General features: G+C 37.8%; 1 protein-coding gene across 2 annotated transcripts in view; it reads left to right on the plus strand.

Annotated features, from left to right (window-relative positions):
* The first annotated feature begins 4,025 nt into the window (after positions 1–4,025).
* The window catches only part of DDX50 (DExD-box helicase 50), a 36,294-nt gene continuing 16,376 nt past the window's right edge, over positions 4,026–23,943 (plus strand). The window contains exons 1-9 of one of the 2 annotated variants that reach the window (XM_082714862.1): positions 4,048–4,248; positions 7,264–7,317; positions 7,696–7,992; positions 10,774–10,849; positions 11,218–11,396; positions 12,839–12,956; positions 13,071–13,256; positions 13,743–13,888; positions 20,334–20,483. In XM_082714862.1, coding sequence (XP_082570988.1) covers positions 4,159–4,248; positions 7,264–7,317; positions 7,696–7,992; positions 10,774–10,849; positions 11,218–11,396; positions 12,839–12,956; positions 13,071–13,256; positions 13,743–13,888; positions 20,334–20,483 — 1,296 coding nt within the window. In that variant the 5' untranslated portion in view covers positions 4,048–4,158. Of the gene's footprint in view, positions 4,249–7,263; positions 7,318–7,695; positions 7,993–10,773; positions 10,850–11,217; positions 11,397–12,838; positions 12,957–13,070; positions 13,257–13,742; positions 13,889–20,333; positions 20,484–23,943 lie in introns of both variants that reach the window. The other variant, XM_082714861.1, reaches the window with a different exon arrangement.

Consider the following 23,943-nt stretch of genomic DNA (forward strand, 5'->3'; position numbering starts at 1 on the left):
GTCCTGTTTTTGTTTTTGTTTTCCTGTTTTTGATTGTCTGTAATTCCTCCACTTAGAGATTCAAGTCCTTTAGGTTAAGATTATAAGAAGTTTCATTGATTCAAATCCAGATTTGTCTGGGGAGGTATTGTCCCTTGGCCAACAAGTTTTCAGTTAACATCTGATGCTATAATAGGAAAAAAATGTGTAAAGCATGGGCTTATTTTAGACATTTCATACATTCTGAGATTATCCTCTTTCATCTGGAATCCCAGACCCCTAGGAATACTCAGAGAGTAGCTGGGTATTTTCAATATTTCCATTTTCAATATTTCAAAAATTCCAATAGAAATTGTATATTTCCTTTTCTTAACTCCTTGCTAATTACAACATCGTTTCTTTGGCAGTAGCTGAAATTATACCAGCTCAGTAATACAACACCATCACAGGCTGGTGACATTGCTAAGCTACATTTGTATCTTATTTATAGATAAGGAGAATGATCACAAGTCAATTACTAAATGCAATTTAGCAGACAAAGGTTTACAAAATGTCAGATCTGTGAGGGAAAAAAACAATGGCGAGAACAGTAGTAATGTTGAAAGTTGGGGACCACTACATTTTGAGAACCCATCCTACAGCTACCTGAGGCTTTTGGGGTATACGGAAGAAAGACTACTGCCAAAATGGAGTGGGGGAGACACACACTGAGTCATGAAACAAGAAAGAGGGAAACAAACTCATGACTACTTTGTTGGCCTCTACAAATCCTTCTCGCTTTTGAAACCTTAAAAACATAGTCATTCCCTCTTTACGAGTAATAGCGTCCATTTCTTGGGTCATAGTGCCCTCTTTTGGGTAGCTGATGTGACTACTTTTCTAGCACTTGAAAACATGTACAAAGTAATTGGCTAAAAAAAGAGTAAGACCTCTCTGCAGAGGGTAAAGTTGAAAAGCTTTTTTTCCAGGGGCTCCTGGCCCACTGAATTGGTAGATTGTGGGACTCTTAATCTTGGTGGTGTGAGTTCAAATTCCATGTTGGGTAGAGAGATTATTTAAAAATAAAATCTTAAGAAAAAGTTTTTATAATTTTGAATTAGGAGCTACACATATACATAAATATACATTTGCTAAATGTGTTCAAAGCTGTGTCTTCTCCAAGGCTTTCAAAACTTGTCAAATCCTTGAGCTAAAGATAGAAATGTAAACTGTTCTGTATATCATCTTTGCAGTACTATAATATTAGCTGCTCCTCCCAATTTCCCTGTACTATCAGAGCAAGGAAGGCATGTTTGTCCCCACATTATTGACAAAAAAGACCAGGTTTTAGAGTTGAGTTGGCCATGATCACGTGGCTAACAATGACAAAATATCCCTCCTGTTGCCTCTTTCATTTTCTCCTTACTTCTTAGTACTCTTATTTCTTTTTTAAGATTTTATTTGACAGACAGAATGAGAGAGGGAATGAGAGAGTGGGAGAGGGAGAAGCAGGCTGCGGGGCTCAATCCCAGGATTTGGGATTAGGACCTGAGCAGAAGGCAGACACTTAACGACTGAGCCACGAGGGGCCCCAACTTCTTAGTACTCTAAACACTCATTCTATCCTCCAGTACCTTTTAAGCAATTTATAATTGCTCCTTAAACTATTTCCATGCCATGACATTTTAAAACAATAGTTTGATTCTTTTTGTCACATAAGATTGACATGCAGATGCAAAATGACTTTTTAAAAAAAGTCTGCTTTTCTATAGAACAAAATATCTAGCCCTGTAGGTTTGAGAATGACCAGAGAGAGGCAAGTGTGTAGTCCTCTTATTTTTATATCTTAAGGTCATAGAGTTTAAGGAGATAAAGCCAAAGGCAAGAGAAATCTTTATAGAATCTTGGAACAGAGCAATAGATAAGGCACACCAATTCTTAAATTTTAAGAAATAAATTTTATCAGTGCCTCTGGTAAGATATTTTGGGGGAATTAAGATTCTAATAAGATTATATTTTGTATTTTTGGTACATTGAAATTATACTACTCCTTCATGTTCTTTCCATAGATATTATCAGATACAAATCTCTTTGAGTGTTATAGAGGGAACAAATAGGAAGAAAAGTTCTACATTCCTTCATTACCATTCCCAAGTTTTCTAGTTGATACCCATGGAGAACAGGGAGTTACCCAAATTTGGTAGTACTCAAAATTTTTTCCACTAAGCCATAGCTTGAAGTAACTTATGGCTTGATTTAAGACAGCAGACAGACATTTGATTCAATGAGTTTGGGGCTTAGAAAGGCAGGGATTGTAGAGTGTACTAAATCACAGATCATTCTGAAAAACATTTAATATACTCGTTAGTATTTGCATAGGGAGAATTAAACAGTCTAGTTCCTTCTATTTACACACCTGCTGTTTGACCTCCAAATGAATACCAATGTTTTAAAGGGGCTAAAAACTTTACTTCATCTGTATTTGATTTTCAACCACAACATACTAAAATCTGTTCCTATTATCCCAGTTTCACAAGTGTGACATTCTTTGCCACATCCACTCCTTTTTCCTATGTACATCATACTCTCTTGAAGGGCTACAAAGACTTTACAATGGTAGAACTGGGGTGGGTGTGAGGGAATGGAAGAAAGGGATTTAGAAAAGCACAGATTGAGAGATGCATAGTGATTCTCATACTCTAGAGTTAATTTTTCCCACTATCATTAGCTAACACCCCCTTTGTTCACAGTATTGAATCCAGAAGGTAACTTTTAGAAAATCTATAGCCCTTTTGACTTCGGGCCAATCCATAATAGTGCAGAAGTCTTGTAGCGATCATTTGTAGTTTCTGCTATTTAGGACAAATCCCCAAACCCCGTGACAATAGCAGTTCGTAATTTTGCTAAGACACAAGTTTGATGCTCAGGTTACAAGACTGGTGTCTTAGAAATTGTCAAGTGCCCCTACATCTGAATTAGGTTCTTGTTCTCCCCTCAGGAGTAGCTGGGTTGAAGATAGCATGAAGAGATTAAAGCAATGGCTCTGAAAAGAAAGCCAACCAGCCGGGACCAGTGATGTAACAAAAGTGTAGACTAAGGAATCGCCCTTTTGCATTGTCAAAAAGATTTCCAGTTTCGTATAAGGTTGTAATTTAGGAGCAGTTAATCCCCATCAATAAAATCCTTTAATTCACTGCAAACACATCATCTGTCTTAGACATTTTGGCTTTTCTCGCTACATTTCTCCAGGATTTAACTACTCATCCTAAATTTCATGGGATCATCTGCCCCAAAACGCTTTTGGGAAAACAAAGCTTTCAGCTTGGTGTGGTAGTGAGAGCACCCAGTTTGGATTCAGAGGAGGAGGTCTCTGGTCCCGACTGTGCCTCTAACTGAAATGTGTGTCTTCAGACAAGTAAATCCTTTCCTAGGGGCTTAGTTTCCCCTCCGTTGGGGAGGGGGTGTACAAAGGACCTAAAATGAACCAAGGACTAACTTCACGACTAAAAGCTAAGACCTGAAGTACGATTGTCCAGTCCCATCCTTCCCTTCAAGGCCACCTACCCATTGGAGACCCCGCGAAGCCCCTTCCCACCAGCGCCCGGCCGCCGCCCTCGCGCTAAACCGTTAGACGTTAACGCCCCACCCCGCGATGGGCGGGCCGAGGCCTGCAGCTTCCGGCGGCGAATGGCGAGGCGGTGCGTGGCGGTCCCACCCGCCTCGCCTGGTCCCATCCACGCGCCAGCCCGCCGCGCACGAGCCCCTCTCCGCCTCTATTGAGGGCCTTCCGAGCTCCAGCAGTGCATGTTGGGAAGCCCCAAAGTGTCTCCACGGCACCCAGTATAAGCGTTCGGCGTGGGGGAGGGGGGAAAAAGGGGGGAGGTGAATCACTTTATGCTAATCAGTTCGCGCGTCCTTTATGGAGACTGGCCAGGGTTTTTGTCCTATCAGCCAATCACTTTAAGAACAAGGGTGGGGCCAGTCGAGGTCGCTCATGCTCATTGGGTGGGAGGTTGCAACGCTAAGGAAGAGTTTAAATCGTGAATATCCGGGATTATTTTTCCCCGCCGGGCGGTGCGTGTCCCGGAAGTGACGTAGGCCTTGGCCGGGCGGCTGCCCAGCCCCCGCTTCCTTTCACGCTGCTGCCGCCCGTAGGTGGTTGTGGCCACCGAGCCCAGAAGGAGGTGGCGGCGGCAGCGAATGATGCCTGGGAAACTCCTCTGGGGGGACATTATGGAGCTGGAGGCACCCTTGGAGGAGACCGAAAGCCAGAGGAAGGAGAGGCAAAAGGTGCGCTGAGGATGGGCCGCGCCTCTTTTTGGGCTGCGCCGGCTTGGGCGGGGAGGGGACCTGTCTCCGATCGGATGGCCTGTCACAACCCGGTCGGAGCATCTCAGGGCCTCCCCTCGCGCAGTTCTTGTCCCTTTTAGGTCGCTCCGGGCTCGTTCCCATCTCCACCGTAACCTGGAGTAGGGCTGCACTAGGCTTTGGCCCGGCCTCCCGTGCTCCCTCCGCCCTTCCCGTAGGAGCCTACGAGATGAGCCGACTCAAGATCCCATCTCCGCGGAATTTGTGCTTTCTTTACTCTTTTCCTTAAGCAGCGAGGCCTGTTTGGTTCTTATTGGCGGTCTTAGAAGACGATTAAGAAAGATGGTTGCCTTGAATATGTGTTACTTCTCCGTCATCCTGACCTGTGAGGAAATAGATCTGAGGTTTACAAACCTCGATAGCTAGTGTTTAGAGGCTTGAGGAAAAAGGTGTCACAGCCAGCGTTCCTAGGATTTGGCTGTGATGGAGTTCGTGTGGGTTGTTTCACAAGTAGGCTTTACTGTTAGATTTTAATTCAGTCCGCAGGTATTTAATGAGCTTAATTTGAGCCACACTCTTTGCTGGCACCAAGGAGTTCAAATAAGTCCCTGTCCTCAAGGACCCGGTAGAGGGGTTGCAGGGAATTCCCATCCCCACCCTCAAAGAGACCTAGAGAGAAGAAAACAGAGCTTAGGTGGGTGAGGAAGCTGTATTTGAAGGCTGACATTTGACCAAAAAAATGAAAATATTCTGTATAGTTCTAGAGAGCAGAACCTACTTTCTCCTACCTTATCATCAAGGTAAACTTTGGCATTCCAGCCAACCAGTTATTATTATTATTATTAAATTTTTTGTGGTGAAATATACATAACATAAAATTTACTATTCTAACTCTCTTAAAGTGCAAGTTTTGTAGCATTAAGTACATTCACACTGTTCTGCAGCTATCACCACCATTCATCTCTGGAACTTTTTCACCCTCCAAACTGAAACTCTGTTCCCATTAAACACCAGCGTCCCATTGCTGCTTCTCCTCAGTCCCTGGAAATCACAGTTCTACTTTGTGACTATGAATTTGACCTCTCTAAATACCTTATGTAAGTGGAATCACCAAGCAGTCATAATTTTGGCTCCTGAAATACCTATATCTTCTTCTGCATTCAAATCCTATCTATGAAGGTTTAGTTTATGTGTCTATTCGAAACACTCGGGTATATACATCCAGTAATCTCATTCCCCTTTGAAGTCTTGTTCCATTGCTAGCTTTACCATTTGATTGGCATCGGTTACGTGCTTCTTTGTAAAGTTAGCTCACTTTTCCCTTGTGTGTCTTCCCTAAAATGTTTCCAAAGATTCTTGAGGGAAATGGCCATGTATTTGTCCATCCTTACATATTAATACATTCTTGTAAGTTGGTGGCTTTCACGTTGTAGATATTCCAGAAGTACTTGTTGGATTTCCTCCAACTATGAAAGATAACTAAAGATTGGGAAGCAGATTGGAGTACCAGCTCGTAGAAACAGCATTCGGATAATGATCTGGCATTGAGTTGAAGATAACTTTGGTTTTGGATATGTAGAGCTATGGAGCTGGGCCTTAGATTCTCAAAACCAGAGTGCACATGAGGAAAGAAACATGGAACTGTTTGTTGAAGCCATGAAAATGGTATGAAAGTATACACAAAGAACAGAGGCTTAGGAGCATCCACAGAAGGAGGAGGGAGGGGAACTATTGGAGAGGGTAGGTGTAAGAGGATAAGGAAGGTATATAGAGTGTCATGGAAGCTGAGGAAGTGGACAGTGTCGGCACCCACGATGGATCTGATGTGGAATGATGTATTTCATCACCTTGGGATATTGGTGGACTTGGACTTGAGATCTCACTTTACTGTGTTTCATCTTACTGAAGTATGGGTCCCCAAAGTGATTCTAACCCCAAGGCTGGCTCTGTAAATAACCTTGTTTTTCTATAGAACTTCCTGGTTTGGGGAGATGTGGGCTAGTTCAGTTAATGAAAGATCAAATGTTGAACATGTAACTGTATAATTTATGTTAATGTAAAACTCTGCTGTTTACAAAGCATTTTCATATATGTTACTCTGTTTTCACAGCATCTCCTCCATTTTATGGATGAGAAAATTGTATGTGAAAGTATTCTGTAAAATTTATGTAAATTATGGTGAAAATTTTGATGGTGGTGGTTTTGTTGCTACCACTAATAACTACTTTGTAATTTATTTTGAACTTTTGACCAAGTAATTTTGAAGTGTTAAATGGCCAAATAATTTCTTGCTGTTTGCAAATATTAAAACATTGGTCACCAGTTTGGCATTTAAAACTAAAGTTGCAGAGTTGTCTTTTTTTCTTTTTCTAAAGTTCTATTAATTAAAAAAACTTTTAAAAAGTTTCAAGGATTACTAATATATTTGCCTTTTCGTGGAAGTGTAACAGTTGGAGCTTTACGTGAATTACATAGTTTTGTTTGTTTATTCTTTAACCTGTTAATTATCAAAATTCGAAGAGGAAGCCTGATGTGAAAAGAGCATTGTCTTTCAAATCAGACAGAGCTTGATTACTAGCACTTTCACTGGAAGGAAATCCTGCATGTGAGTCTTTGGCAAGTTACTTAACTCTAAGAACTTCTATTTCCTCATCAGTAAAATGGCAAAGGTAATACAGGTTCTCTATCCCTTATCCAAAATCCTTGGGGCTAATTCAGAGTTCTGGGAATTTTTAGAAGAGTAACACCCGGGTAGGGTTTGGGGCCCCCGGCTTATAATCAAACACCTTAATATCAAATATGAATATGCTTACTAAGTGGAATAAATAAAGGTTATAAATAGCCTCACATCAGTTTAAGTCGAATTTTTCCACCAAACGAGTTCAGGTTAGGTGAGGTTTTGTCTCCAAATAAGTTACCAAAAAACTTTCGGTTTTCAGAGCTTTATGGATATCGGAATTTCGGATAAGGGATTATGGACCTGTACTTCCCTTATAGGGTTGTTATGAAGATTTAAACAAGATAAGCAGAAAGCACATTACACAATGCTGGGTAGGTACTCAATAATATTAACTTTTTTTTCTTGGAGATATTAGAAGTTTTTGTTTGCTTGCTTTTTAATTTATAATTATAAATCTCAGGTTCTCATCTTTTTCTGAAAGGAGCTATTTTGATTTCCCTTAAATCACATAATGGGATCTGAGAGGGGCTAGAGGCCAAGTCTTGAGAATGCAAGAAATGGGATGAGAATGAAAGCAAGAGGTGAGGCTTAGGCTGGGCGTTAGCAACCAGTCTGGATTTCCACCAGGTAACTTTTCAAGGTGATGGTAGATTGAACTTTGCTGGTTGGGGAATCATGCTCTCAGTTCTCTAGAGCCTTAAGAGGAGAGCTTGTGACCCTCTTGACACTGATTCTTTGTTTTTCCACAGAGTGATAGAAGGAAGTCAAGGCACCATTATGACTCAGATGAGAAATCGGAAACAAGAGAAAATGGTGTTGCAGATAACTTGGATGGTCCCAAGCCCAAAAAAGCTAAACTGAAAGAGAAGCTAAATGGAGACACTGAAGAAGGATGTAATAATAGACTTTCAGATGAATTTTCTAAATCTCATAAGTCAAGAAGGAAAGATCTGTCAAATGGAGATATTGATGAATATGAAAAAAAATCAAAGCGAGTGTCATCCTTAGATAGTTCTCCTAAATCAAGCGATAATAAAGTAGAGGAGGTATGAATACTTTTTGTTATGCATTTGGCATTATCCCTGAAATATAGGCTAATTGGATTTTTAGGCTAATTATAATTGATTCCATAATGATTTCATAATGATTCCATAGTGTCTGGTGCCCTCAATTGGACAGTAAAGTCTATACAGCTAAAACCTGATGAGCCCTTTTTCCTTTGTCCCTTGTTTTTGTCATTGTGTTGCCTTTTTCTTTGAGTGGAGGTTGGGGGGATGGTCAAATATGAACCTTTCCTATACAGTTGGGTTCCTAAATAGTTTTTCCAAATTGCTTATTGATGGTCACCTACTTGGATTTCTTACGGTTATTTCAGTCCCTACCAGTCCTCATGAATTGACATCTAACTTCCTGAAAAAAGATACATAAAGCCTCTTGACTTTGTGTATTTTGCCTTCTGTTTTTTCAGCTTCTGTAACAATACCAACTCTAAATGTTATTTAGATTGTAATTCAGTCTTAAAGCTGTTTACATTTTTAAACAGAAATGAAACCTAAAAATGATCTGAAGAAGTCTGTTCTGGATAATAATTTTTTGGGAGGTGTAGAAAATATACTTCGTATAGAATTTGCATTGCTGTACCCATGGCTTTTGCCCATACCTGTTAGAGTAGATATTTTCTTGCACAGAATTTATTCAATTTGTTCTTGCGATTTTCCTCTAGCAGAGTTCATAGATTTGTCTAGGTATCATAAATTGTTAGTAACTCAGGTCCTCTGAAAAACAACACTGATAGTCTTAATAATTCTTGGTAATTAATAGTTCTTTATATTTTAAAAATCTGATGGTTGCCAATACATCAGAGCCTAATTTAATGTGTAATCTTCGCAGAGCTTTGGGAAAGCATGTTGAATTTTTGCTTTAAAATATGGTATTTTTTTATTTGTGAATTTGATATTTGTCAGGAAGCACATATGTTAGAAAGTTGACTGACCTAAATAAGGCCCTACAAATTTGTCTTGCTAGTAGCAGAAGTACAGTTGCTTTTTCTTTATTGGGATTTTACCCGGTACAGTGCTCTGTATTATAAGAGGCTTGGTTGTTTATTATTTTTTTAGATCGCAGTTGGGTTCAGTAATTCTATTTCTAGGCATTTATCCTCCTAAGAAGATACTCATGAGTTGTGCAGGGATGTATGAAACTCTTATTACAGTATTGTTGATGCTAGCAAAAAATATATGCATCCTAAATGTCTGATAGTAGACAGTTGGTTTTAGGAAATATGCTATATCTATGCAATAGATGACATCAATCCTAAAGGTTGTAGAAGAATGTTGAAAAGGTATTCAGGGGGTGCCTGGCTGGCTCAGTCAGAGCATGCAATTCTTGGTCTCAGGCTCATGAATTCAACCCCCACATTGGGCATGGAACAAAAAAATAAAAAATAAAAAGTTATTAAAAGGTATTCAATGTATCCTATTAAATGAAAAAAAATTACAAAACAGTATATACAGTATTTTTTTTTTTACAGTATTTTTATTTAAAAACATTTAGGGGTGCCTGACTGGCTCAGTTGATAGAGCATGTGACTTAATCTCAGGATTGTGAGTTTGAGCCCCACATTGGATGTAGAGTCTACTTAAAAATAAATAAATAAATAGATAAATAGATAGATAAAATTTATTTGTGCATAGATTGAGGTTTGGAGGAGTGTTTGTTTCAAATGTGGCTTTAGCTGACTGGATTATAGTTTTATTTCTGTTTATATGTGGCTTCTATAATGAAAATGTATTACTTTTGTAATAAAATTATTTTCTTTTAATCTTAAAAAGATAATAGCCTTGAAATTTGCTTAAATGGCTTACAATTTCAGTTGGATATTATGTCTTTTATCTAGTTCTCTGTTCGAAACCGCTATTGTGTATGGTTTTGGAACTACTTTCTTTAAACATAGCAATAATAAAGTTAACAGGTAGTTATATTGTCTTTGTTCTATATACACATTGATTAGTACATAAAGTTTTCAATAGATGTTAAATGATTATGTCATGTTAACCTGTATATGTGTTAAAGAAATTTTCAAGCTTACAGGAACTTTTCTTTGTTTTCGTGACCTAAAACATGCTTTTTAGAGCCATAGAACAACTTTTTTTTAAACACTTATTTTTAGAAACAATTTACTTTCCTCATTGTGTAATTTTTTTGGGGGGGTGGTTTATAGTCTTCTCTTAGACCTTGTAATTAATAGTCTCTATCTGTGAGTATGACTTAGATGATCAAATAGCTCTTCTGTAATGTCTGAATCAAATGGAAATATATTTTGGCTTATGTAGTAGATGTATTTCCAAAGGGAGTTTTATTTGTGAGTTAATCATTTTAAAATGTCCTGTGGGAGGGGCATCTCGGTGGCTCAGTTTGTTAAGCGTCCAACTCTTGATTTCCACTCAGGTTGTGATCTCATGGGTTATGAGATTAAGCCCAGTGGGTGGGCTTCACGCTGGTCATGGAGCCTGCTTAAGATTCTTTCTTATCCTCTGCCCCGTCCCTCCCACTCCTCCTCTCTAAAAAAAATGAAAAAAGAAAAAAAAATTAAATGTATTGTGGGAAAATGTATTGTGTAAACTTGTTAGTTGAAGGGATACTTTTGAAATTAAAAGGGTTTTCCACTAATTTTATCATGTAATTTAATCTATACAATTTTTGCAAATACTAACTAAAGTTGTTTTGTTAGCTCATTCAGTAAACCCAAAAACGATAAGTGAATAAGATTCTAAATACCTAGTTGAATATGAACTATATCAGTTAGTACTTTGGTTTCATTTTGGCAGACCCTAACACGTGAACAGAAAGAAGGAGCCTTCTCCAATTTCCCTATTTCTGAAGAGACAATAAAGCTTCTAAAAGGTACTATGAATTTTAATGGATATGTAACTGAAAAATCTACAACTAGATTTTATAAAAAATCTGCCTCTTCTGACCAAAAGGAGAATTTAGAAAGCATAAGAGAAATAGCTGTTCTTTAATTGCAGTTATTTCTATGTCATCCTTTTTGATATTCTAACTGGTTTTTAACTTTAAATAATTTTATGTATTTGTCAAAAGTGTCAGATCGATTTTTTAAAAATTCCTCTTTGCAGTAGGAATAACTGTAAATGTCAGTAGGTGGTGTATTTTTAGGCTGACATTGAGGAATATAGATTTTCATTTTCAAATAAAAATATTTTTTTCTTAAGCTAGTCTTAAATATATTTCAACGGAATCTCATTTTACAGGTCGAGGGGTATCCTATCTTTTTCCTATTCAAGTTAAGACCTTTGGTCCTGTTTATGAAGGAAAAGATTTAATTGCTCAAGCACGGACAGGAACAGGAAAGACATTTTCTTTTGCCATCCCCTTGATTGAAAGACTCCAAAGAAATCAAGAGACAATTAAAAAAAGCCGCTCACCAAAGGTAACCAGTGAAAGGTTTAAACATTACGCTAATGGAAAGGGAAGGAAAGAATATACTGCTCTTAAGTTCAAGTCCCGCCAAAATAGAAAAGTTAGCTCTGTGGCATAAAGTAAAAATTTAGATCCTAAAACAATAATTAATTGACTTTTAACATAAATCTCAAGTAAAGTTGAGTGAAGTAGTTATTGCATATGAATGTAATGTGTATGGATTCATAGATGTCTTTGACAAGTGTATGTTATGAAGCCAGCATGTCTAATTTTAGGTATATTTATAGTGAGTATATGTAGTGACCTTCTCTTCTTTTTTTTCAGTCTTGATCTTTGCTTTTAAACAATGAATTTGCTAAAGAGGTATTCATTTATTTAATTATTCAGTTAATATCTATTTCACTGGTAGGCTTTTTAAGAAGAGATTATAGAAATGATTTTTCTAGTCCCTATGTTATTGGCATATTGGAAGTCTGCCTTAATTGTAGTAGAGAAAAGAGAAGACCGTGAAATTTTAGCCTAAAATTTGATGTTTTCAGAACCTGTATTCTCTTTAGGGTTAATAAAAGTGAAGAAGGAAAAAATGAGTATCATAATTTGAATAGATATATAACAAAAACCTATTTGTTCTTTGAGACTTCTAAATAGTATTGCAATATTTAAGTAAATTCACATATATTAATATAATTAAGTCATGGTGGTCTTGGATCAGGTTGGCCAACAGGAAAAACCTTTTTTTAGAGAGCTTTGTTTCTTAGGTGAAATTAGGAAAGATTGCAAGTAATAGAAGAAGTAGGACAAGATTCCAACACTGCCTTAAAAAGCTTTTATTCTAGAAGGACATAATTGGAGATTTGAGCTCCACCGTTTCTAGCTGTTTGAACTTGGGCAAAACTCTTAACTTAGCTCTAAGACCTGGGTTCTTCATCTGTAAAATTAGGATAATAATGCCACTTCATAGGGTTTTTGTGAGGATTGAATTATGTAATTCATGTAAAGCACTGGTTGTGTGCCAGGCACTGTTTGAAGCATAAGGAATACAGTAACTTAAATTGACATAAATCCCTGCTACCCTGGAGCTAAATATTTTAGTGGGTGAGACAGACAATAAACATTTAAATAAGTAAAACATAAATATTTTACATGACTTAAGTGACTGAGGAGAAACAGTTAAGGGAGGAGTGAAGCATTGGAAAAGAGGGTTAAGAACCTCATTGAGAAAGTGAGTTTTGAAGAGAGACCTGAAGAGTATTATAAGTTACTATTCTTGTTATCATTTGTGCTGTCTTTATTTTTTAAATTAATTTATGTGTGTGTGTGCTCTGTCTTTAAATACTATGACTTAATGTTGAGATTCCTAGTTTTTAAATGTACCTTAAGAAAAAATATCCTCCGTTTGAATTTAGATGTCTTTAGAGAAGTTTCTTTTTATTTTTTAACCCTCTTGCTTAGGTTCTTGTTTTGGCTCCTACAAGGGAACTGGCAAACCAAGTAGCCAAAGACTTCAAAGATATCACTAGGAAACTCAGTGTGGCATGTTTTTATGGTGGGACATCCTATCAAAGCCAAAGTGAGTAGATATGTGTGGTAGTAGTGCAAAGATCTATTTGGTACTTAAATCTGAAGAAATGTGAGAACACATATTTGATTCTTACATATTACTGCAATTTCTCTCCTCTCACAGTTAATCATATTCGAAATGGTATTGACATCTTGGTCGGGACTCCTGGTCGTATCAAAGACCATCTGCAGAGCGGCCGGTTAGATCTTTCTAAACTGCGTCATGTTGTGCTTGACGAAGTGGATCAAATGTTAGATTTAGGTTTTGCTGAACAAGTCGAAGATATTATCCATGAATCCTACAAAACTGGTATATCCTAATTGAAAATAAACACATTAGCCATGCTTCTTATATTTAAAAGTTACGGATTTTTAATTTCATAATTATTATTACGTCATCCCTAGTGTTCTAACAAAACTTAAGTTACTTGGTATCTGCTCTCTTTCCACACAACAAAGTACAATGGCGTCCTTTAACTCTGTGTTACCTTCCTATGCTTTCTTTTATGTATTTTTTTTGTAGGCAGTAGTTAGATTTATGAACTCATTGTACTGATTTCTTTGCTCATTGTCCCTTCTTAAATTCTCACCTTTCCTCAGGGCTCAGTTTTCTTGATATTTTCCTCCAGTTTTGAAAGTTGACTCTTCTAATAATAGTAATGAAGTTTGTATATTTAAAATGTACCCAAATTTTGAATTTTTTATGATTTCTTTGAGATTTGTGGAGGGGGATTTTCAAGAGCTGACTACATCATGGATATTAAGAAAGCATTTGATTTCTTTTTGTTTATTTAAGATTCTGAAGACAATCCTCAGACTTTACTTTTTTCTGCAACTTGCCCACAGTGGGTGTACAAAGTTGCAAAAAAATACATGAAATCCAGATATGAACAAGTTGACCTTGTTGGAAAAATGACTCAAAAGGCTGCAACTACTGTGGAAGTAAGTAGCTTTCTGGCATGATAGATTGTAGCTTTTATTGGTATTTGAAATTTGTTGAAGCTAAACTTAAGTTTTGGGTACCAGTTCAGACCAAATCTATCTATTTTTCTTCTTTTCCTTTTCCTTCTATTCTTCCAGATTGATTAATTGATTAATTAAGTTATTTCTTAGAGAGAGTGTGTGCACAAGCAGGGGGAGTGGCAGGCAGAGTGGCAGTTAGGGAGCCTGATGCGGGACTTGATACCAGGATTCTTGGGATCATGACCTGAGCTGAAGACAAGACGCTTAACTGACTGAGATACCCAGGAATCCCCAAGTCTTTTCTTTTTTTGCCTTTAGTCAATGAGATACACAGGTATCTCATCTGTGGTCTGAGATTGAGGAGTAGAATAGAATAAATTGGAGGAGAAAAGTATGTTAGCAGACAAGTCCGAGCAAGTAATATACAAGCAGCTGTAGAGAGAAGCTTTTTTTTTTTTAAAGATTTTATTTATTTATTTGACAGACAGAGATCACAAGTAGGCAGAGAGGCAGGCAGAGAGAGAGGAGGAAGCAGACTCCCTGCTGAGCAGAGAGCTCGATGTGGGGCTCGATCCCAGGACTCCGGGATCATGACCTGAGCCGAAGGCAGAGGCTTTAACCCACTGAGCCACCCAGGTGCCCCTGTAGAGAGAAGCTTAAAGTGTGTAGAAAATGACAAAGGGGGCAGTTTAGATCAATTTGAAGAGAAGAGCACTGGGAGGTTTAATGTGTTAAAACTTAGATGAAGGGGTTCTTGGGTGGCTCCGTGGGTTAAGCCTCTGCCTTTGGCTCAGGTCGTGTTCCCAGGGTCCTGGGATCAAGCCCCGCATTGGGCTCTCTGCTCCGCAGGGAACCTGCTTCCCCCTCGCTCTGCCTGCCTCTCTGCCTGCTTGTGATCTCTGTCAAATACATAAATAAAATATTTTTTAAAAGTTAAAAAAAAAACTTAGGTGAAAAGGTTAGATCTCCATCCCATACCCTATACCAAAAAAATTCTCAAAAGAATTTATTTTGGGGCCACCTGGGTGCCTCAGTTGGTTAAGCGACTGCCTTTGGCTCAGGTCATGATCCCAGAGTCCCAGGATCAAGTCCTATATCGAGCTCCCAGCTCCACTGGGGAGTCTGCTTCTTCCTGTGACCTTCTCCTGTTTCATGCTATCTCCCACTGTCTCTCTCTTTAAAATAAATAAATAAAATCTTTTAAAAAGTTTGAATCTTTAAAAAAGTTTATTTTTTTAATGTAAGAAAATAAACTTTTTTAAAGATTTAAGAGACCGGGAGAAAGAGGGCATGGGATGGGGGGAAGGAGCAGAGGAAGAAAGAGTCACAAACTGACTCTGTGCTGAGCACCAAGCCTGAGGTGGGGCTTGATCCCAGGACTCTAAGATCGTGACCTGAGCCAAAACTAAGTTGGACACTTAACCAACTGCACCACCCAGGTGCCCCCTCAAAAGAATTTTAAAAAGTGAGCCATAGCGGTGCCTGGATGGCTCAGGCATTAACCATCTGCCTTCAGCTCAGGTCATGATCTTGTGTCCTGGAATTGAGCACCGCTTCGGGCTCCCTGCTCAGCGGAAGCCTGCTTCTCCCTTTCATTCTCCCCCTGCTTGTGTTCCCTCTCGCGTGCACACGCGCTCTCTCTCTGTGTCAATTAAATAAATAAATAAATTTTTAAAAAGTGAGCTATAAAATCATTTAAAGCAGATACAGATGAACAGTTATTTGATTTCAGGAAAGGGAAAGCTTTTCTAAACATAAAGTCAGAAGAAAATACCATAAAGGAAAAGGTGGATAATTTTCACTCTGTGAAAATTCAAACTAATAGTATATTTAAAAAAAAAATTAAGGAGGGGGCGGGGTGCCTGTCTGGCTCAGAGAGTGTGACTTGATCTCAGGGTCATGAGTACAAGTACTGTGTTGGGTATAGAACTTATTTAAAAAGAAAGAAAAGGGAAAAGGGAATGGAATGGAATGGAATATAAGTAATATGCATTTATGACAGGTACCGTATAGGTCACTTTCCATTTAATAGATATGCGTGTATGTGTTACGTGTATGTAAATAAAAATGGTCTAAATAAGCAATAGTATAATGTATAAATACAATGGAATTGTTAAAAAGAATGAATGTGGGAGTGCCTAGGTGGTGCAGTCAGTTAAACATCTGCCTTTAGCTCAGGTTACGATACTGGGTATCCTGGAATAGAGCCCTGCATTGGGCTCCCTGTTCAGTGGGGACCTTACTTCTGTCTCTCCCTCTACCACTCCCCCTGCTTAAGCTCGCTCTCTCTATGTCAAATAAATAAAATCTTAAAAAGAAAAGAGAATGAATTGAGTGGCAAAACCTAAATTACAAAATGATACGTATAGAATTATAATATATATATGTGTGTGTGTATATATATATAGAGAGAGAGATCGAGAGATCATGACCTGAGCCAAAGCTCAGATGCTTAATCAACTAAGCCACCCAGGTGCCCCTAGAATTATGTCATATTTTCCAAAAAATTTATTAATGCTAAATGGATTTTTCAGATATTTATGTTAAATGTATAAAGATAACATCAAACTGCTAATAATAATTAGTTCCTGGAAAAGAGGACTTTAACAGTATGGAATAGTCAAAGGAAGCTTTCTTTTGTATTTTATAATGGCTGAAAATTTTGTAAGGGTAGAATATATCAGTGAAAAAAATTTATTAAGGATGTTTTCAAACATACACAGAAATTGAATAGTATAAGGGACCTGATATACCCATCACCAGGCTTTAATGATCTTTTCTAACCCCCCATACCTTCATTCCTACCTTTGAAGCAATCCAGTCATCATTTCATTTTCACGTAATTATATATATTTTTTAAAGGATAAGTATTTTCTTGGGGCAACTGTGTGGCTCACTTAAGCCTCTGCCTTCGGCTTGGGTCATGATCCCAGTGTCCTGGGATTGAGCCCACATGGGGCTCCCTACTCAGCCGTGAATCTGCTTCTCCCTTCCCCTCTGCAATCTCTTTCACTTTCGCTCTCTCAAGTAAATAAATAAAATTTTTAAAAATTAAATAAAGGATAAGTATTCTTTAAAAAACAAAGCAAAGGGGCTCCTGGGTAGCTCAGTGGGTTAAGGCCTCTGCCTTCGGCTCAGGTTGTGATTCCAGGGTCCTGGGATTGAGCTCCGCATCAGGCTCTCTGCTCATCAGGGAGCCTGCTTCCCTCTCTGTCTCTGCCTGCCTCTCTGCCTACTTGTGATCTCTGTCCATCAAATAAATAAATAAAAAATCTTTAAAAAAACAGTAATTTGTTAAAAAAAAAAAAAAAAAAAAAAACCCAAAGCAAAAACCACAGTTATCACAGTAGGAAAAAACCCAGTGGTTCTTTAGTATTATGAAATACCTAGTATCCACATTACCCTAGTGGTTTGTTTGTTTTTTTAGTAGTTTCAATCTGGATCCAAATAAGATCTTTAAATTGCCACTGGTCTGGGGTGCTTGGGTGGTTCAGTTGGTTTAAGTGACCAACTCTTTTTTTTCTCTTTAAAGATTTTATTTTTTTATTTGACAGTAGGCAGAGCAGCAGGCAGGGAGAGAGGGGGAATCCCTGCTGAGCAGAAAACCCAATGCAGGGCTCAATCCCAGGACCCTGAGATCATGACCTTAGTGGCAGGCAGAGGCCTAACCCACTGAGCCACCCAGGCGCCCCACAAGTGACCAACTCTTGATTTCAACTGAGGTCTTGATCTCAGGGTTATGACTTCAAGCTGTGCCTGCTTAAAAAAAATAAATTGCCACTGGTTTATGTTTCTCTTAAATCTTTTTATTTAATTTTTTATTTTTTAAAGATTTATTTATTTATTTATTTTTATTTATTTGACAGAGATCACAAGTAGGCAGAGAGGCAGGCAGAGAGAGTGAGGAGAAAGCCGGCTCCCTGCGGAGTGGAGAGCCTGACATGGGGCTCTATCCTAGGACCTTGGGATCATGACCTGAGCTGAAGGCAGAGGCTTTAACCCACTGAGCCACCCAGGCACCCCTCTTTTTTTTTTTTTTTTTTAAAGATTTTATTTATTTGACAGAGACAGAGGTCACAAGTAGGTAGAGAGGCAGGCAGAGAGAGAGGAGGAAGCAGGCTTCCCTAATGTGGGGCTTGCTCCCAGGACCCTGAGACCATGACCTGAACTGAAGGCAGAGGCCTCAACCCACTGAGCCATGCAGGCTCCCCTCTTAAATCTTTTATATGTACATTTTCCTCTGTCTCTTTTTTCTTCTAATTATTTGGTTAAAAGGAAATGATTATTTTTCAAATGATGAATTTCCCACAGTCTCAATTTTGCTGATTTGTAGTCCTAAGGTGTTCTTTAATGTGTTTCTCCACCTTCATTTTCCTGTGAATTGATGATTAGATTGTAAGGCTTGCAGATTTAGATTCTTGGTTTCTTTTGAGAATGGGAAGAAGCAAAACGCTGTCATAGGCGGTACAAATGATTCTTTGTGTTCTTCTTTGTTCTTTTCTGTTTTCCAGGTGCTCTGTAATTAATATGTATTACATTTTAAAAACAATTTTTTGAGATATATGTTAAAATGCACAGATTTAGGATATACACCAGTTTTCCCCCTACATTATTAAGTTTTATTTATTATTATTTTAAAAATTTTTTATTTAAAATAAATTTAATTAACATATACTGTATTATTAGTTTTGGGGATAGAATTTAGAGATTCAGGAGTTGCATATCATACCCAGTGCTCATTATATCAAGTGCCCTCTTTAAAGCCCGATCTTTCTCCCCAACATTGTTTTAAAGATTTTATTATTTTTAAAATTTTTTTATTTTTATTTTATTTTATTATTTTTTAAAGATTTTATTTTGTTATTTGTCAGAGACAAAGAATCTAAGGAGTTGGGGAGCAGCAGGCAGAGGGAAGAGTAGGGAGTCCGATGTGGGATTCAGTCTCAGGACTCTGGGATCATGACGTGAGCTGAGGACAGATGCTTAACCGACTAAGCAACCCAGGTGTCCAAAGTCAGATTTTTACAGTGAACACTCATATAGCCATCAGCTAGCTCTACCATTAGTATTTTACTATATTTGTTTTATCATTTAGCTACTTATCCTTATATCCATCTTTTTTTAAATTCCTTTCATATTGCAGAAATGAGCATAGTTCCTCATAAGTACTTTAGCATGCATATTGTTAACTAGAGCTCAATATTTACAGATTTTTTAAGGCAAAATTAACATAAACTGTATAATATGTACAGTTGAGTGTCTGTACGTGCATGATATTGTGCAACCATAGCTTCTTTCCACTTCCAGAACACTTCATCACCCCAAAAGGAAACCCCGTATCCATGAAGCAGTTAGTTCTTCCATTCTCCCTTTTTCCTAGCCCCTGGCATCACCAGTCTGCTTTCTGTCCCTAGGGACTTAACTATTTTGGTTACTTCATATAAATGTAATCCTATAATATGTGACCTTTTTATGTTCGGCTTCTTTTAATTTGTATATTTTTGAGGTTCACATAATATTTACAGTTTTTAAAATACAAGATTTAGATACAAAAAACTCCAGAATTTTAAGTGCACTTGCTTTAGTTTTGACAGATTCATGACACATGTATCACCCAAACCCCTTACCATCATCCCAGAAATTTCCCTCATGCCCCTGCTCAGTCAAGTCCCCCATCCAGGGATAGCCACTGTTCTGACTTTTTTTCTCTTCTTTTTTTTTTAAGTGGGTGTGGAGCCTACTTAAAAACCTGGGGCTTAAACTCATGACCCTGAGATTGAGACCAGAGCTGAGATCAAGAGTCAGCTGCTTATCTGACTGAGCCACCCAAGTGACCTTGTTCCGAGTTTTTTCTGCCGTAGATTAGTTTTGCCTATTCTAGAACTTTTTTTTTAACTAAAGACTTTATTTATTTATTTGACAGACAGAGATCACTGGTGGGGCAGGGGGGAAGCAGGCTCCCCGCTGAGCAGAGAGCCGGATGCGGGGCTTGATCCCAGAACCCTGAGATCATGACCTGAGCTGAAGGCAGAGGCTTAACCCACTGAGCCGCCCAGGCAACCCACCTAGAACTTGATATAAATGGAATCCTGTGTGTATTCTCTTCCTGTAAGGCTTCATTTACCTAGCATATGTTTTGACATTAATCCATATTGTTGCATATATCAATAGTTGATTGTTTTCTCTTTTTTTAGTTTCTTTTAATTATTGAATAGTATTATATTATATTAATATACAACAGTTTGTTTATCCTTTCACTTATTGATGGCCATTTTTATATTGTTTTTAAGTTGGGGTTGAGGAGAATTGTATTACTCTATGCCAAAAAGGCCAATTCTTGAACAGATAGAAAAAATATTTACAAAATAAGTCTTTTTTCACTAATTTTTATGAAACAGATACTTGATATTTTCTTTCCTCAAAGCATTTGGCTATCCAGTGCCATTGGTCTCAAAGGCCAGCAGTTATTGGAGATGTCCTTCAAGTCTACAGTGGGTCTGAAGGGAGGGCTATTATTTTCTGTGAGACCAAAAAGAATGTAACTGAAATGGCCATGAATCCACATATAAAACAGGTAAGTATTTTATCATGCTTTCTCTAATTGAGTTTATAGGATGATTGTTTGAACAAAAATACTGTCCTTTGTGGACTAGTTTTGATAGTCTTTTTTTTTTTCTTGGAGAGAGAGATGGGCGGTGGGGAGAGAACATGGGTGTGGGGGCAGAGAGGGAGAGGGAGAAAGAGAATCCCAAGCACACTCTATGCCCAGAGTGAAGCCCTGAAAGGGGCTTGATCTCACAATCCTGAGATCATGACCTGAGCCAAATTCAAGAGTCACTTAACTGACTGAGCCACCCAGCACCCCAAGATTGTCATTTTTAGAATTGAGTCTACTTCAGAAGGAAGTTATAGCCAGCCTGTCATGGTCTTTAAGTCAGAATGGAAGTCTTGCTCGTTTTCATGAGAAGGCTTTTTTAAGACTTTGCATAATGAGATCTTGAAAACACAAAGGTTGAAACAAAATGAGTTTCTATGTGTAAGAGGGGGTAATATTCACAAATATTTATTGAATGAATGGATCAGAATACTAAGTCCATGTCTTTTCTTTTAACTTTTTTTTTTTTTAATATTTTATTTATTTATTTGACAGACAGCAAGAGAGGGAACACAAGCAGGGGGAATTGGAGAGGGAGAGGCTGGCTTCCGCTGAGGCTTGATCCCAGGTTCCTGAGATCATACCTGAGCCAAAGGCAGATGCCTAATGACTGAGCCACCCAGGCACCTCTTCTTTTAACTTTTTATAGTAGAAAATTTTAAACATACACAAAAGTTGACAGTCTAATGAACCTTGCATATTCATTCTCCAGCTGCAACAATTACCTTATTTTATTCACTGCCCACTGACTTCCTGCTCCTGAATTATTTTGATGCAAACCATAGATAACATATTATTACATCCCTAAATATTTGGGTATGTGTCCCTAAAAGAAAAGAATTGCTTGTTTGTTTTTTTTAACGCAATACTGTTACCACATTTAAAATGAACAGTAATTAGTATCTCCAAATGTCAGGTAGTGTTCAGATTGTCAGTTACCTCATGATTGCTTTGTTTTTTTCTTTTAGAGTTTTTGTCTTGAATCTGGATCCAAATATTTATAAATTGTGTGACTTCATTAAATCTCTTTAATATATGGCTTCCTTTCTCATCTATTTTTTTTTTAAAGATTTTATTTATTTATTTGACAGAGATCACAAGTATGCAGAGAGGCAGGCAGAGAGAGAGGGGGAAGCAGGGAGCCCGTTGTGGGACCCAATACTAGGACCCCGAGATCATGACCTGAGTTGAAGGCGGAGGCCCAACCCACTGAGCCACCCAGGCTCCCATCATCTGTTTTTTTCTTACAGCTTTTTTTGTTGTTTAAGAAACCAAGTTTCCATAATCTAGAGTATTGCTTCCTTGTGCAGTCATTTAACATGTACCTCTGTCTTCTGTATTTTCTGAAAATTCAGGTTTGTTTGTTTAATTAGGGCAAAACTATGTTATAGGAGTAATAATGTGTAGTTCTTTCTCTTTTTGTGATATTAACATCCACTGATAGTAAGGCTGTCAGTTCTTATGTCAGTGTCTGTCCAATCATTTTTGTTGTCTGTGACTTATTATCTAGTAGATTCCTGAAGAAGGGCTTATGGAAATAATACTGCCTTTTGATAATAGCATGTTTATAAATTTATACCTGGAAACCATTTGGCTGGATATTAAAATTCTTGGTTCATATTTTCTTTCTTCAGTATCTAGAATATGTTTTGCCATTGTTCTGGGGAGTGAAGCATGCTGGAAAAAACCTAATTCCAGCCTGATTTTTTTTCTCCTTATAAGATTTTGCCTTTAGGCAAAATTTAAAAATCTTTAAAAATCAGGGATTCCTGGGTGGCACAGGTTAGGCGTCCAGCTCTTAGTTTTGTATCAGGTTTTGATCTTATGGGTTGTGAGATTGAGCCCCACATCAGGCTCTGCACTCAGTGGGAAGTCTGCTTGAAAATTCTCTTCCTCTGCCCTTCCCCACACTCGCACAGGTACTCTCTTTCTCTAGAATACATAAATCTTTAATCAGTAGTGTTATTAGAATGTATTTTGTACTAAAAGAATGTATTTGGTATTGTTCTTGGTTATGTTTTGTGGGCACACTATAGCATCAAATATATTTAATATATTTAATATTTCAGCAGAATTTTCTTGAATTACAATTTTTTTGGTGTTTGGTTTGTCTGATTGCTTTTTTTTTTCTCCCTTTAGGGACTCTTTATGGATGTTGGTTTCTTTTTTTTCCCTCTTTGTCACTTGACCTCAAATCCTTTTCATCTCTATTTCACTTTTTCAGGATTTCCTTTTTTTTTTTTTTTAAAGATTTTATTTATTTGACAGACAGAGATCTCAAGTAGGCAGACAGGCAGGCAGAGGGAGAGAGGAGGAAGCAGTCTCCCTGCTGAGCAGAGAGCCCAATGTGGGGCTCTATCCCAGGACGCTGGGATCATGACCTGAGCCGAAAGCAGAGGCTTTAACCCACTGAGCCACCCAGGTGCCCCAGGATTTCCTATTTTTAAGGCATTAGCTCTTATGTTTGCTCAGTCTTGTATTCCTTCCAGTAAAGTCTTCGTTTGTGAAGTCTTTATTTCTGTTTCTTTGTTGAGTCATTTCACGTCATTTTTTTGTTTTTCTCATTTTGATTTTTCTTGTTCTTTCTTACATCATTTAAAAATTTCTCTCAGCTTATTCAGAAATATGCTATACTTTCCATTTGTTTTATGGGGGTGCCTTTCTAGAGCTCTTTCATGATTTGTGGGGATATTATTCGCTTATTCTTTTTCCCCTCTCCTGGTTACTTTTTGTGGGATTCAGCTGTCTTTTTTTAAATTACATTTTTAATTTTAATTCCAGTATAGTTAACATACAGTGTTAAATTATTTCCAGGTGTCCAGTGTAGTGATTCACCAGTTCTGTACATTAGTTAGGGCTCATGATGATGAGCATCTTTAATCCACATCATCTATTTCAGCTCTCCTCCAGTTCTGCTCCCCTCTAGTAACGAGACGTTTATTCTCTATAGTTAAGAGTCTCTTTCTTGGTTTATCTTTCTCCCTTTTTTCCCCTTTGTTCGTTTGTTTTGTTTCTTAAATTCCACATATGAGTAAAATCATATGGTATTTGCCTTCCCTGACTCATTTTGCTTAGCATCATACTCTCTCACTTCATCCGTGTTGCAAATGGCAAGAGTCCATCCATTCTTTTTTTATGGCTGGATAATATTCATTGTATGGCTGGATAATATTCATTGTATGTATAATATTCATCCGTGTTGCAAATGGCAAGAGTCCATCCATTCTTTTTTTATGGCTGGATAATATCCATTCCTCTGTCAGTGGACACTTGGGCTGCTTCCATAGTTTGGCTGTTGTAAATAATGCTGTAATAAACGTAGGGTGTATCCCTTTGAATACAGTGTTTTGTATTTTTGGGTAAATATTCAGTAGTGCAG

The sequence above is a fragment of the Mustela nivalis genome (assembly GCF_964662115.1).
Source record: "Mustela nivalis genome assembly, chromosome: 2".
NCBI classification, from domain to species: domain Eukaryota; kingdom Metazoa; phylum Chordata; class Mammalia; order Carnivora; family Mustelidae; genus Mustela; species Mustela nivalis.